Below are 12,500 nucleotides of genomic sequence, written 5' to 3'. Positions count from 1 at the left end.
TATTGCATTTATTTAGCATGATCAACGTCATATACAAATCTATCATCGATCTTAAACCAATTTATTAATTGATATATTCTTGTAGTTACAAAAAATAAGTGCTGGTCATTGTACCTTAAATCAAGACTCTTTGAATGTACAGTAAACAACAGTGTGAAACGTTATTAAACTGAATGTAATGTAATCATCAAACACTGAAGTTAATTAAGAATTCATTTAATTAATTAATTTCAGCAATGTTCCCTGCCTGGGCTATCTGTCAATAAAACTGGATATATATAATAAAACCCAGAGATATATACTACATATACTTGTACTATGTGCAGGAAAGACTATAACAATAAATTGGATGAAGCCACACCCTCCATCAATAGTACAGTGGATAGAAAAACTTGAATCTATTTATAGAATGGAGTATATGACTGCTCAACTTTAATTAAAACTGGCTATTGTTAAGCAAAGATGGGCACCTGTTGCTTTGTATCTGAACAGGACATAGTATTTCCAGCTCCTTTGAAACTGAAAATAATGTATGTTTTTTTTTTGTAATTTGTTTTTATTTACATCTAGGGTTACTTTTTTTTCTGTCGTTTTCTTTTTTTTCTTTTTAAATCGCTGCTGTCACTGAATTTTCTGTTCTGTAAAATGTTTTAATGTCTAATAATAAAGTTAAAAAAAAAAACTCTAATGGCGGACGACTGCTTCTCACTCAGGGCTGTTTATGCTAATGAGGGAGAGATGGTCACTTAAGGGCGGGGCTTTCCCCCTTTTGATGGCACGTACAAAGGGAGAATGTCAATCAAAGTGTTTCTGCAGACTGTTATTATCAAGTGTGATAATAAACAATAGACTTAATTCATTTTTACCATTAAAAGTTGGATATATTTACAAACTTTCTCCACATAACTGTGTTTAAACATCTTATAAAAGTGATTTTTGCAGAATAGGTCCTCTTTAAATCCATAGTAGGAACAAAAAAAAAAATACTATGGAAGTCTATTGCTGTTGTTATCTCTTCCTTTGTGTTCAACAGAAGAAAGAAACTCAACAGGTTTGGTACAAGTGGAGGTACAAGTTTATTCATTAATTTTGGAGTGAACTATCCCTTTAAATGAATGCTTTGCAACAGAGAATTAAACACAGCGTACATTTTTGGTCAAGTAACCCACTACGATTGGAGCAAGTACACCAGGAATGGTCCCAAAAGTGTTTGTGATTCCTAGAAGCATTCCTGCATACCTGAGAAAACAAAGCACAGAGATAAAACCAATGCCATGAGAGAGAGAGAGAGAGAGAGAGAGAGAGAGAGGGTTTATTGCCATATCAGCTTCTCGGGCTTTGTCATGGCAAAAACAGATAAAATGTTAAATAAATATAACTTTTCTATCATAAAAAATGGTTTATAATTAAAAACAAGACATCAACAGCAATAAGTAATACATGAAATATGATCTAAAAATCTTTTGATAAACATTCAACCATCTTTTGATAAACATTCAACCAATTCTGAATTCATAGACAAAAGTAAGAATTATAAGATAAAAACTTACAATTACAAGATATGAACTCTGAAACGAAAATGTCAGAGATCAAAGTTTATATTCTGACTTTTGCTTTGCAGTTCTAAAACTTTCAGAATTAGGAGAAAAACTAACCAAAACTAATTTTGCAACAGAATTGTGCTATATTAACTTAAATTTATGAGAGATCATTTTCTTGCATTCTAATTTTCCTGCATCCATATCTCATAATACTGACTGTTAATTATTTAATTTGCTGAATGGAAAATTTATATCTTTATATTGCAAGTTAATTCAGTCAGAGTACTGGCATATGTACTTAAACTTGTTTAAAAAATGAGAGATGAAAAGAGTTGCAATTTCCATTTCTTTTTTTTAATCTATGGCAGAAACGAGCATCAATAGGGTGCAAAAATCACTCATGTCTCACATTTTAATGAATATTTATGTTGACTTCAGTAAACAACGGGGAAGATTCAATTCAATTCACCTTTATTAGTAAATAGGAACAGTGTAATTCAGTTTGTAGTGTTTAAGTTCAGTTCAGTTTAGCTCAGTAAAAGTTAAAAAAAAAGGTAAAAGTTCTACCTTTAAAGTCCCACCAGATAAAAACAGTCTGATAACACTAAAAATAGGGCATGGCAAAGGGACTTTATATGTTATTTTGCTATTGCAATATTGAGTTTTTGGAGGAAGGTTTGACTAAATGTTGTGGGACATTCATGTAAATTGGATCTGTGAAAAAGCTTTATTTTCTGTGTAGAGTGTGGGGTTATGGTGTTGTTAAGAAAATTTGGCACCCTTTTTATCAGTCCATATTCGAGAGTATGATATGGTTTATCCACATGGTTTATCCACATGGCATGGCAATCTTTCTGTAAATTTGAAATCAACACTTTTCAATATTGTCAGAATTGCTATGAAACTTATAGGACTAAAAAACCTTTACCAGAACTCAGTCTCTATACGAACAATGCACTTTGAATGAAGCGAAAAGAATTCTGGTATCATGAACAGCTCTGTAAGACATAATTTACAATAAAACATAACACAAATAAGTCAAGCAGTGCTGGTTTTTACCGTGGAGCGATGTCAATCTGGTTAATAAAGACACCAGCAGCACTGAATCCACCAAACGCACTAGATAAAGTCAGAAAAGTCACAGCCAGAACACCACTACACCCCGAGAAGCCCACAGCTAGCAGGAAAACAGCCGGCAGAAAGAGACCTATGGGACAGAGATGAAACAAATGTCAAAAATTCTGCACTACAATTGATCTGTCAATATGCATCTTCCGCCATTAGTGAAGTTTTTTTTTCCCTCTCCGCTGTCATCTCTGGCTTGCATGGTTCGGGATCTATAGAGCTGCGCATCGTTGGATTTGCTCTTCAATATTTGGACTCTCAGTAGTGATTATTAAACCACACTGAACTGAGCTAAACTGAACTGAACTTAAACACTACAAACTGAATTACACTGTTCCTATTTACTAATAAAGGTGAATTGAATTGAATCTTCCCCGTTGTTTACTGAAGTCAACATAAATATTCATTAAAATGTGAGACATGAGTGATTTTTGCACCCTATTGATGCTCGTTTCTGCCATAGATTAAAAAAAAGAAATGGAAATTGCAACTCTTTTCATCTCTCATTTTTTAAACAAGTTTAAGTACATATGCCAGTACTCTGACTGAATTAACTTGCAATATAAAGATATAAATTTTCCATTCAGCAAATTAAATAATTAACAGTCAGTATTATGAGATATGGATGCAGGAAAATTAGAATGCAAGACAATGATCTCTCATAAATTTATGTTAATATAGCACAATTCTGTTGTGAATTCTGTTGCAAAATTTGTTTTGGTTAGTTTTTCTCCTAATTCTGAAAGTTTTAGAACTGCAAAGAAGAAGTCAGAATATAAACTTTGATCTCTGACATTTTCGTTTCAGAGTTCATATCTTGTAATTGTAAGTTTTTATCTTGTAATTCTGACTTTTGTCTATGAATTCAGAATTTACATTTCAAAATTCAGCACAAACAGTCACGACTGCCAGAAACGGTCAAAGATATGAAATAAAAGATAAAAGATTACTTTTTTTCCACACATTCAGTTGCAATCAAAATTATTCGTCCCCTTCGAATTTTTTTCTTTTTCAAATATTTCCCAAATGAAGTTTAACAGAGGAAGGAATTTTTCACAGTATTTCCTGTAATATTTTTTCTTCTGGAAAAAAGTCTTATTTTTTTATTTCAGCTAGAATAAAAGCAGTTTTAAATTTTTTGTTAACCTGTTTGTATATTTCCCCCTTTACTATTTTTTACTTCCACTGTATGACCGAGACTGTATTTGTATGCTGTTGTATCAAAATAACCGACGACTAATATATAAAAAAAAACATTTTAAGGTCAAAATTATTAGCCCTTTTAAGCTATATATTTTTGATAGTCTACAGAACAAACCATCATTATTCAATAACTTGCCTAATTACTCTAACCTGCCTAGTTAACCTAGTTAAGCCTTTAAATGTCACTTTAAGCTGTATAGAAGTGTCTTGAAGAATATCTAGTCAAATATTATTTACTGTCATCATGGCAAAGATAAAATAAATCAGTTATTAGAAATGAGTTATTAAAACTATTATGTTTAGAAATGTGTTGAAAAAATCTGCTCTCTGTTAAATAGAAATTGGGGGAAAAATAAACAGGGGGGCTAATAATTCTGACTTCAATTGTAACTACTTTCTAATAACTCATTTATTTTGTCTTTGCTATGATGACAGTACATAATATTTCACTAGATATTTTGCTAAATATTAGTATTTAGCTTAAAGTGCAATTTAACAGAGTTAATTAGGGTTAATAATAATAGGGTAATAAATTAGGCAAGTCATAGGACAGCAGTGGTTTGCTCTGTAAATTATTGAAAAAAAAATCTTAAGGCTAATGATATTGACCCTTCCTGTTAAAAACAAATAAACAAACAAACAAATATATACACCGATATATTCATATAGGTGATGCACTGGTGGAGTGGGTAGCATGTTCGCCTCACAGCAAGAAGGTCGCTGGTTCAAGCCTCGGCTGGGTCAGTTGGCGTTTCTGTGTGTAGTTTGCATGTTCTCCCCGTGTTCGCGTGGGTTTTCCTCCAGATGCTCCGGTTTCCCCCACAAGTCCAAAAACATGTGGTATAGGTGAATTGGGTAAGCTAAATTGTCTGTAGTGTATGTGTGTGAATGAGTGTGTATGTGTTTCCCAGTGATGGGTAGCAGCTGGAAGAGCTGCGTAAAACATATGCTGGATAAGTTGGCGGTTCATTCCGCTGTGGCGACCCCAGATTAATAAAAGGACTATGCCGAAAAGAATGAATATATGACTGAACTGACATGAATGAACTGAACTTAAACTCTTAAACTGTAAAAGCGCTATACAAATAAAGGTGAATTGAATATATTAATATCCATATATATATATATATATGGACAAATACAAGTAAAGGGTATATATATTAACTATATATATATATATATATATATATATATATATATATATATATATATATATATATATATATAAACTTTGGAATATATATATATATATATATATATATATATATATATATATATATATATATATATATATATCCAAACTCTGACTTACCTATGAAAGTGAAGATTTTGCGTACGGCGGTGACACTCAGGATCTCCTTCTCCAGCAGATTATCAGCCAGCACTCCTGAACCCACAGAAAACAGCCAACCAGCAAGATACGGCAGAGCGGAGAGGAACGAATTCTGAATGACCAAACCATATGAAACAGAATTAAATACAGTGCATACAGCAGAAAAAAAATTTAATCTGGTTTTCCTAACTACCTGTCGCAAATCAAAGTGGAGTACGCTGTCCATGTATATGGGCAGAGAGGTGAGGAGAGTGTAATAAGACCAGTTGGAGCACATCTGAGGGATGATTATAGCCCACAGAGGCATAGAGAACAGCATAGACCACACAGGCACTGACCAACCATGAGCAGTCCCCTAAACAGGCAGAAAGACAACATCAGAAATCTACAGAAGTCCTCAGAGGCCATGCATTACTATAGTTTTCTTTCTTGTTCTCTCACGATCATGACTTATTTTCTTGTTATCTTGACATATCAAAAGTTGACATCTCATGTTTACGACCTATTTATTATATTCTGCTTATTCTAAGAGGATGTCCAGGGCAGTTGCTTCACGTTGCAAAGGAACTGCAAAGTAATTTAAAGTAATCATAAATAACTTGCGGAAAGGACGCATTAAAGCAAAAGCAGGATCTTTGTCTTTTTCATAATCTAACAACGACTAGCCAATCATTTATTTGATGATCTAAATCCAGCCACAATTCATCATGCAAATTTTTTAATTATAATGATTAGCTGTTAATGAATGAAAAATGCATCATTAAAATGTAAAAATTCAATTAGCCCATACCTGTTGACCTAACGAGTTGATTATGTAATCTTTCTCTTGGACAGTAATTCTGGGGTGAGTTCGTGGTTCATCTGACACCAGGATAAACCAGAACACCGCCCACAGGCACCCGGCACCACCTGTTGGTAAAAACACTGTATTGCACATATGTTTGGACAAAAAATATGGAAGCACAGGAGTAGCGAAATAAAAAATCCAAAATGGCAAATGGCAAGTATTTTTATATTTAATTATGCAATTAAATTAGTTTGGAGCAAAAATTTGATTGTATGATTTACATTTCCCATTTCCAAGCACAGTTTGAAAACGTAAATTCTATACAATTTATGTTTTATAAGTTGCAAAATTAAGCTGAAAATGTATTACACAAATTGAATCGATGTGTGTAACCTGCAAGCAGAAATGGGAGCAAAATTATCATTTAAAAGGCACATATTTCACCGCTTTTTCAAGATTTAATATAAGTATTTTATGTCTCCAGAATGTGTCTGTTCAGCTCAAAACACCCATCAGATTATTTTTTAGACCTTTCAGGAAATTAGATTTTCTGCTCTGAACAACCATGTTGCTGTTTTTGTGGCCTGTGCCTTTAATGCTACAGTAGTTCTCCCCACCCACCGTTCCCATGTGCCTGTCAGTGCGTCTCAGCTTAGTCTGCGACAGACATGAAGCAGATCTCTTGTAATGTTTGTGAGAAATACTACAGTAAGAACTTTCCCAATGACTATCATGCATTTGTTGTGGAGTTCATTCAAGCCTTTCTGAGAGGAGTCACACACAATGTTGTTACAAAATTCACACACACATAGACACACATGCAGCGAACACACACACAGCGCGCAAGTTTAGCTTTGCAATGTTTTTGCACAGCAAATGTGCCAGGATACACATTAATATTCACTGCTGTATGGATATCTGTTATGTTAATATACAAAATAAACCTGATTTAACTTCCACAAACCGGGATTGAAGCATCTTCTTTTATAATTGTACTGACACTATGCTACTGTGCTGATAAAGACGGTAAAACGCTGTAGTTCATTAACATGCACGTGTTAAACTTGTAAAACTCTTTTTGATCACATTTGTTGATGATTGAGGATCACAGAGCGCTGAACAGATCTTTCAATCCCGGTTGCTTTGCGCACATACTGTCTTGCTGATATGATTATACGCGTTACTACGGAGACATGTTAATACGCGGCCGTCAATCAATTCAGTGGGCGGGAAAACCGCACTCCTACGCCAAGTTGCGGTCAGCCTCAAAATGGGAGGGATTTGGATCCTATTTTAACGTCAGGAAATGTAAAAAAGACTTATTGTCTTTATATCACCCCAATATGACTGTAAACACACTATACACACACACAGTCCTGTCCAAACAGCTTACAAAGGATTATTTTCATCATAGGTGCCGTTTACTTGTATTTGTCCTAAAAGCATTTAGACTCACGTTTAGGAATTTTGTAATATCTCATTTTGATCATTGCACCATGGGATGTTTGTAGCCAAATTCAATGTGCTTTTCAAAATTAATTCATTTGCTATAACTACTAATAATGTTTCAAATAAGAATATTACCATTTAGAGCATTGATTTTCAGAAAATGTCAACATATCAATATAAAACATTTCACATTTTCAGACCACACACACACACACACACACACACACACACACACACACACACACACACACACACACACACACACACACACACACACACACACACACACACTATTTAAAAGGTAATATTCTTATATAAAATGTTATAATGTTGTAACATTACAAATATCTTTATTTTCTATTTTATGTTTAATTGAATGCATTTTTGCTTAACAAAATTATTAATCAGGGGTCACCACAGCGGAATGAACCGCCAACTTATCCAGCATACGTTATACATAGCAGATGCCCTTCCAGCTGCAACCCGGTACTGGGAACACACACTCACATTTTACACACAGCCAATTTAGTTTCTTCAATTCCCCCATAGCGCATGTGTTTGGACTGTGGGGGAAACCGGACCACCCTGAGGAAACCCACGCCAACACGGGGAGAACATGCAAACTCCACACAGAAACGCCAACTGGCCAAGCCGGGACTCGAACCAGCAACCTTCTTGCTGTGAGGTGACAATGCTAACCACTGAGCAACAGAGTCACCCTAAAAATGATTAATTAAATAATTTTATTTTATAATAATATAGCCTACACAACCAGTTGATAAATTGCTAAAAAACAAACTTTCGAACAGTATGTGACTCTATCCATATTAAAAAATATGGATGTGAGATATTGACAAAAAACTTAGACAATATACTGTATGAACTTGCTTATCAGTCTAAAATCAATACCGCACATTTCTGATCATGATCATGTGTTGATAATCAGCAAAACGACACTCTTGCTCTAGTGATATAACGGTATCACATCCCTAAAACTAAAAGAAGTGATTGTCCCTCACCGCAGGAGTAGAAGACTGCAGGCCAGCCCAGACTATGGCATATGAAGCCAGTGAGAGGAAGAGCCACAAATGCACCAAAACTAGAGCCGGCACCAGAGAATGTCATCAGACGAGCCCTTTCCAGTGGAGGAGCCCAGCGTGCCCACATCGCCATCATGGCAGGAAAAGTCACCCCCTGGAAAACAGACAGACAGATGGAGACTCGCATATGGAGACATCTTGTTTACGTTCTCTGCATTTAAAGGAGTCTAAGGGTTGTTTATTTTGACTGTTCTGTGAGATTACTTAATAAAGTTTTGATTTTGACAAAAAAATAAGAATAATAAACATAAGTATATATAAGTAATAGCATTTTTTGTCCTGTTTACATGCTCCTCATCAGAACACACAATGTGAGTGGGTGTAGCAGATTGTAGACTCTGAGGTCTCACTGATATGATTGACATATTTAAAAAATCTGAGCCTCTAAGATTGAGTCATTGTTTGTAAATGACCCCAGAGTTCTTACCAGGGCTAGAAAATATGATCATATCTCCCCAATTTTATCCTCCGGCTGCCTGTTAAGTTTCGTATTGAATTTAAAATATTGCTTCTTACCTACAAAGCTTTAAATAATCTAGCTCCTGTTTATCTAACCAACCTTCTGTCTCACTACAATCCAACTCGCTCTTTAAGATCTCAAAAATTAGGGCTTCTGGTAGTACCTAGAATAGCAAAGTCGAGTAAAGGAGGTCGAGCCTTCTCATTTATGGCTCCTAAACTCTGGAATAGCCTTCCTGATAATGTGCGAGGCTCAGACACACTCTCCCAATTCAAAACTAGATTAAAGACCTATCTGTTTAGTAAAGCATACACTTATTAGCGGTATGATACATGAATGTGCTCCACGCAGGTTTTTGCATCTCGTTTATATACACTATAAACAGCAGCTACGCTAATTATTCTCTTTATTCTTTATTTCCACCTGGGGATACTCATCACGAGGCCCTCAGAGACTATGCAGTGCCACTGATTCGATCCAAGACCAACGACGAGATGATCCCAAGGTTTCCATAATCCTGGACCAGGCCGTATCCTGAGCAGCTGCTGTGGTGGTCATGGAGGAGTGAAGAGCATGAGACTGATTCCTGTGACGCTCCAGGGACAGATGAGTCTCGCCATAGGAGAAACAGTCGTGCCCAACTGAGCCTGGTTTCTCTCGAGGTTTTTTAAATCTTCACTTTTGTCCATTGGTGAAGTTTTTTCTTCATCAATCATAGTTTGGGATCTGTAGAGCTGCGCATTGATGGATTTGCTCTTCAGTGTTTGGACTCTCAGTAGTGATTATTAAACACACTGAACTGAGCTAAACTGAACTTAAACAGTGAAACTGAACTGACTCTGTTTCAATTTACTATAGTCTTCTATGTGAAGCTGCTTTGACACAATCTACATTGTAAAAGCGCTATAGAAATAAAGGTGAATTTTATTGATTTAAATAAATTCACCTTAAAATAAAGTGAAGCACCAACTTCTTTCTTACTGATGTGGCCTAAAATTCTATTAAAAATCATTAAAAATCGTTCATCCACTTTTTAATAAGGCCAGAATGAAAAATAAAATCCGAATTAAAAAGCCTGTTTTTCCACAATTTGGTACTACACAGCATATGGTTGTGTTTAGAGCACATTATAGTTTGATTTCTGTAGACATGTGTTTATTTACTATTGCAGCATGACCCAGTGGGCGGAGCTAAGCAAGCAGAGTTGTAGAAGTGGGCGGTGATCTTCTCTGGAGGTGGAGTTCGTTACTATTACATAATATTGGAGTGCATTCTATTACCTGCTGTTTCTGTTGCAGATTGGCTTCAATTTAAGCTGTTTTAGACAAATATGTTTTAAATCCAGACATTTCACTCTGGATGCAAGATCATCATCTCCAGCTTAACCTCATGAAAACGGAAATGCTTGAAGTCTCTGCCAACCCGACCCTTCACCATAACTTTTCAATCCAGATGGATGGAGCAACCATCACTGCATCCAAAATGGTAAAAAGCCTTGGAGTTACGATTGATGACCAACTGAACTTCTCTGACAACATTTCTAGAACTGCCCGATCTTGCAGATTCGCACTCTACAACATCAGAAAGGTCCGACCCTTCCTATCTGAACATACAGCTCAACTCATTGTTCAAGCTCTTGTCCTCTCCAAACTGGACTATTGCAACTCTCTGCTAGCCGGGCTACCAGCTAGTTCTATCAAACCTCTTCAGCTGCTTCAGAACGCAGCAGCACGAGTGGTCTTTGATGAACCCAAAAGAGCACATGTCACTCCGCTACTCACCCGTTTGCACTGGCTGCCAGTTGCTGCCCGCATCAAATTCAAAGCTCTGATGTTTGCTTACAAAGTGACCTCTAGCTGTGCTCCTTCGTATCTGCTCTCACTTCTGCAGATATATGTGCCCTCCAGAAACTTGCGTTCTGTGAATGAACGTCGCCTCGTTGTTCCATCCCAAAGAGGGAAGAAATCACTTTCCCGAACTCTCACATTCAATCTGCCCAGTTGGTGGAATGAACTCCCTAACTACATCAGAACAGCCGAGTCACTTGCTGTCTTCAAGAAACGACTAAAAACACAACTGTTTAGTCTCCACTTTTCCTCCTAATCTGCAATTGCCTCTCTGGCTATACCACTAACTGAGCCCTCTTTCTCTCTCTCTCTCTCTCTATTAAAAAAAAAAAAAAAAAAAAAATTTCTACTAATGTTTTGCTTCTTAGACTTTTACACGCCTGAAACTTGTCTATAGCGCTTGTTCACTGCTGCTCTTATAGTTGTGTAAATTGCTTCCTTGTCCTCATTTGTAAGTCGCTTTGGATAAAAGCGTCTGCTAAATGACTAAATGTAAAATGTAAATGTAAATTCTGAGACTTACTGTATGTTTTACAATACAATAATCTCTAATGTGTCAAGATTAAGTGAATTTGATTTCTCAGTTTATGACCTCGTAAAGTCCACATGAACCAGAAGCTGCGGCCATTTTTCGTCAGTATTGTGACGCAGTTCCAAGTGAAACGAAATATTAAATGAGAAAACAGTGGGCGTGGCTTATTTTTTCTACTGCGAGCTGATTGGATGTAGTTAAGTAGGTATTTAATTTAGAAAGATCTGGAAAAAGATTTCTGAGTGAGTCATAATAACCTAACAGACTCCTCCTGCTCACTATTTCTGTTAGTTGTCAAAACTGACCGCTGGAGGGGGCGTGGTTAAGCATGTTAGCCACGCCCAATACCTTGGACTGACCTAATCTGAGAATTGAACTGAAAACAAACAGGAAGTGCATTTTCAGATTTCAATTAAAGATTACAAGAACAAACTACTTTCTTTTTCTTAATGACATGCACAGATGAATTGTTCGCCACAAAACTAGCAGTGTGAGCTAACAAAATCAATATAGCTAGTTTTGATTTCATTTGTACTTTAAAGTATCATAATGAATACACACTAACCTCCCCGAAACCCTCCAGTGCACGCAGGGTGAACAGCCACTTGGCTCCGAGTTGAGCCGACAGCGGGGTGAGGAGCGTCAGGAGAGCCGTTCCCAGCACACCTCCACCCAGAAACAGGCTTCCTCCAAAGCGACCCGATAAATAACCTCCCGGGATCTGAGTGAACAGGTATCCAAAAAAGAAAGCACCAAGAAGCATTCCCTGTGTCTCCGAATTCCACGGGTACCTTGGAATCTGGGAATAGAAAATGAAAGGGTGAGAAATAAGACAGGAACCAAGGACTGCACTTATACACATACACTAACTTTTGGGGTCAGTACAATTTTTAATGTTTTAAAATAAGCTTATGCAGCTCACCAAGGCTGCATTTAATAAAAAATCCAGTAAATATACTGGATATACTGTATATATATATATACACATACATACATATATACATATACACATGTATAGCTCACATATATACATGTATAGCTCACCAAGGCTGCATTTAATAAGAAATCCAGTATATATAATGGATATACTGTATGTATATATACACATACATACATACATATA

At 36.1% G+C, this 12,500-nt stretch overlaps 1 protein-coding gene across 1 annotated transcript in view; it reads right to left on the bottom strand.

Moving 5' to 3' along the window:
- Positions 1-12,500, bottom strand: part of si:ch1073-513e17.1 (sialin) — a 20,656-nt gene that overhangs the window by 1,617 nt on the left and 6,539 nt on the right. Inside the window, exons 5-11 of the mRNA XM_056479505.1 lie at positions 11,943-12,176; positions 8,458-8,632; positions 5,993-6,111; positions 5,396-5,557; positions 5,182-5,314; positions 2,601-2,748; positions 1,149-1,239 (exon numbers count right to left, since the gene is read on the bottom strand). Coding sequence (XP_056335480.1) covers positions 1,149-1,239; positions 2,601-2,748; positions 5,182-5,314; positions 5,396-5,557; positions 5,993-6,111; positions 8,458-8,632; positions 11,943-12,176 — 1,062 coding nt within the window. The remainder of the gene's footprint in view (positions 1-1,148; positions 1,240-2,600; positions 2,749-5,181; positions 5,315-5,395; positions 5,558-5,992; positions 6,112-8,457; positions 8,633-11,942; positions 12,177-12,500) is intronic.

Source organism: Danio aesculapii, chromosome 19, assembly GCF_903798145.1.
Source record: "Danio aesculapii chromosome 19, fDanAes4.1, whole genome shotgun sequence".
Taxonomy (NCBI): domain Eukaryota; kingdom Metazoa; phylum Chordata; class Actinopteri; order Cypriniformes; family Danionidae; genus Danio; species Danio aesculapii.
This window is presented reverse-complemented; position numbering and strand designations above follow the sequence as displayed.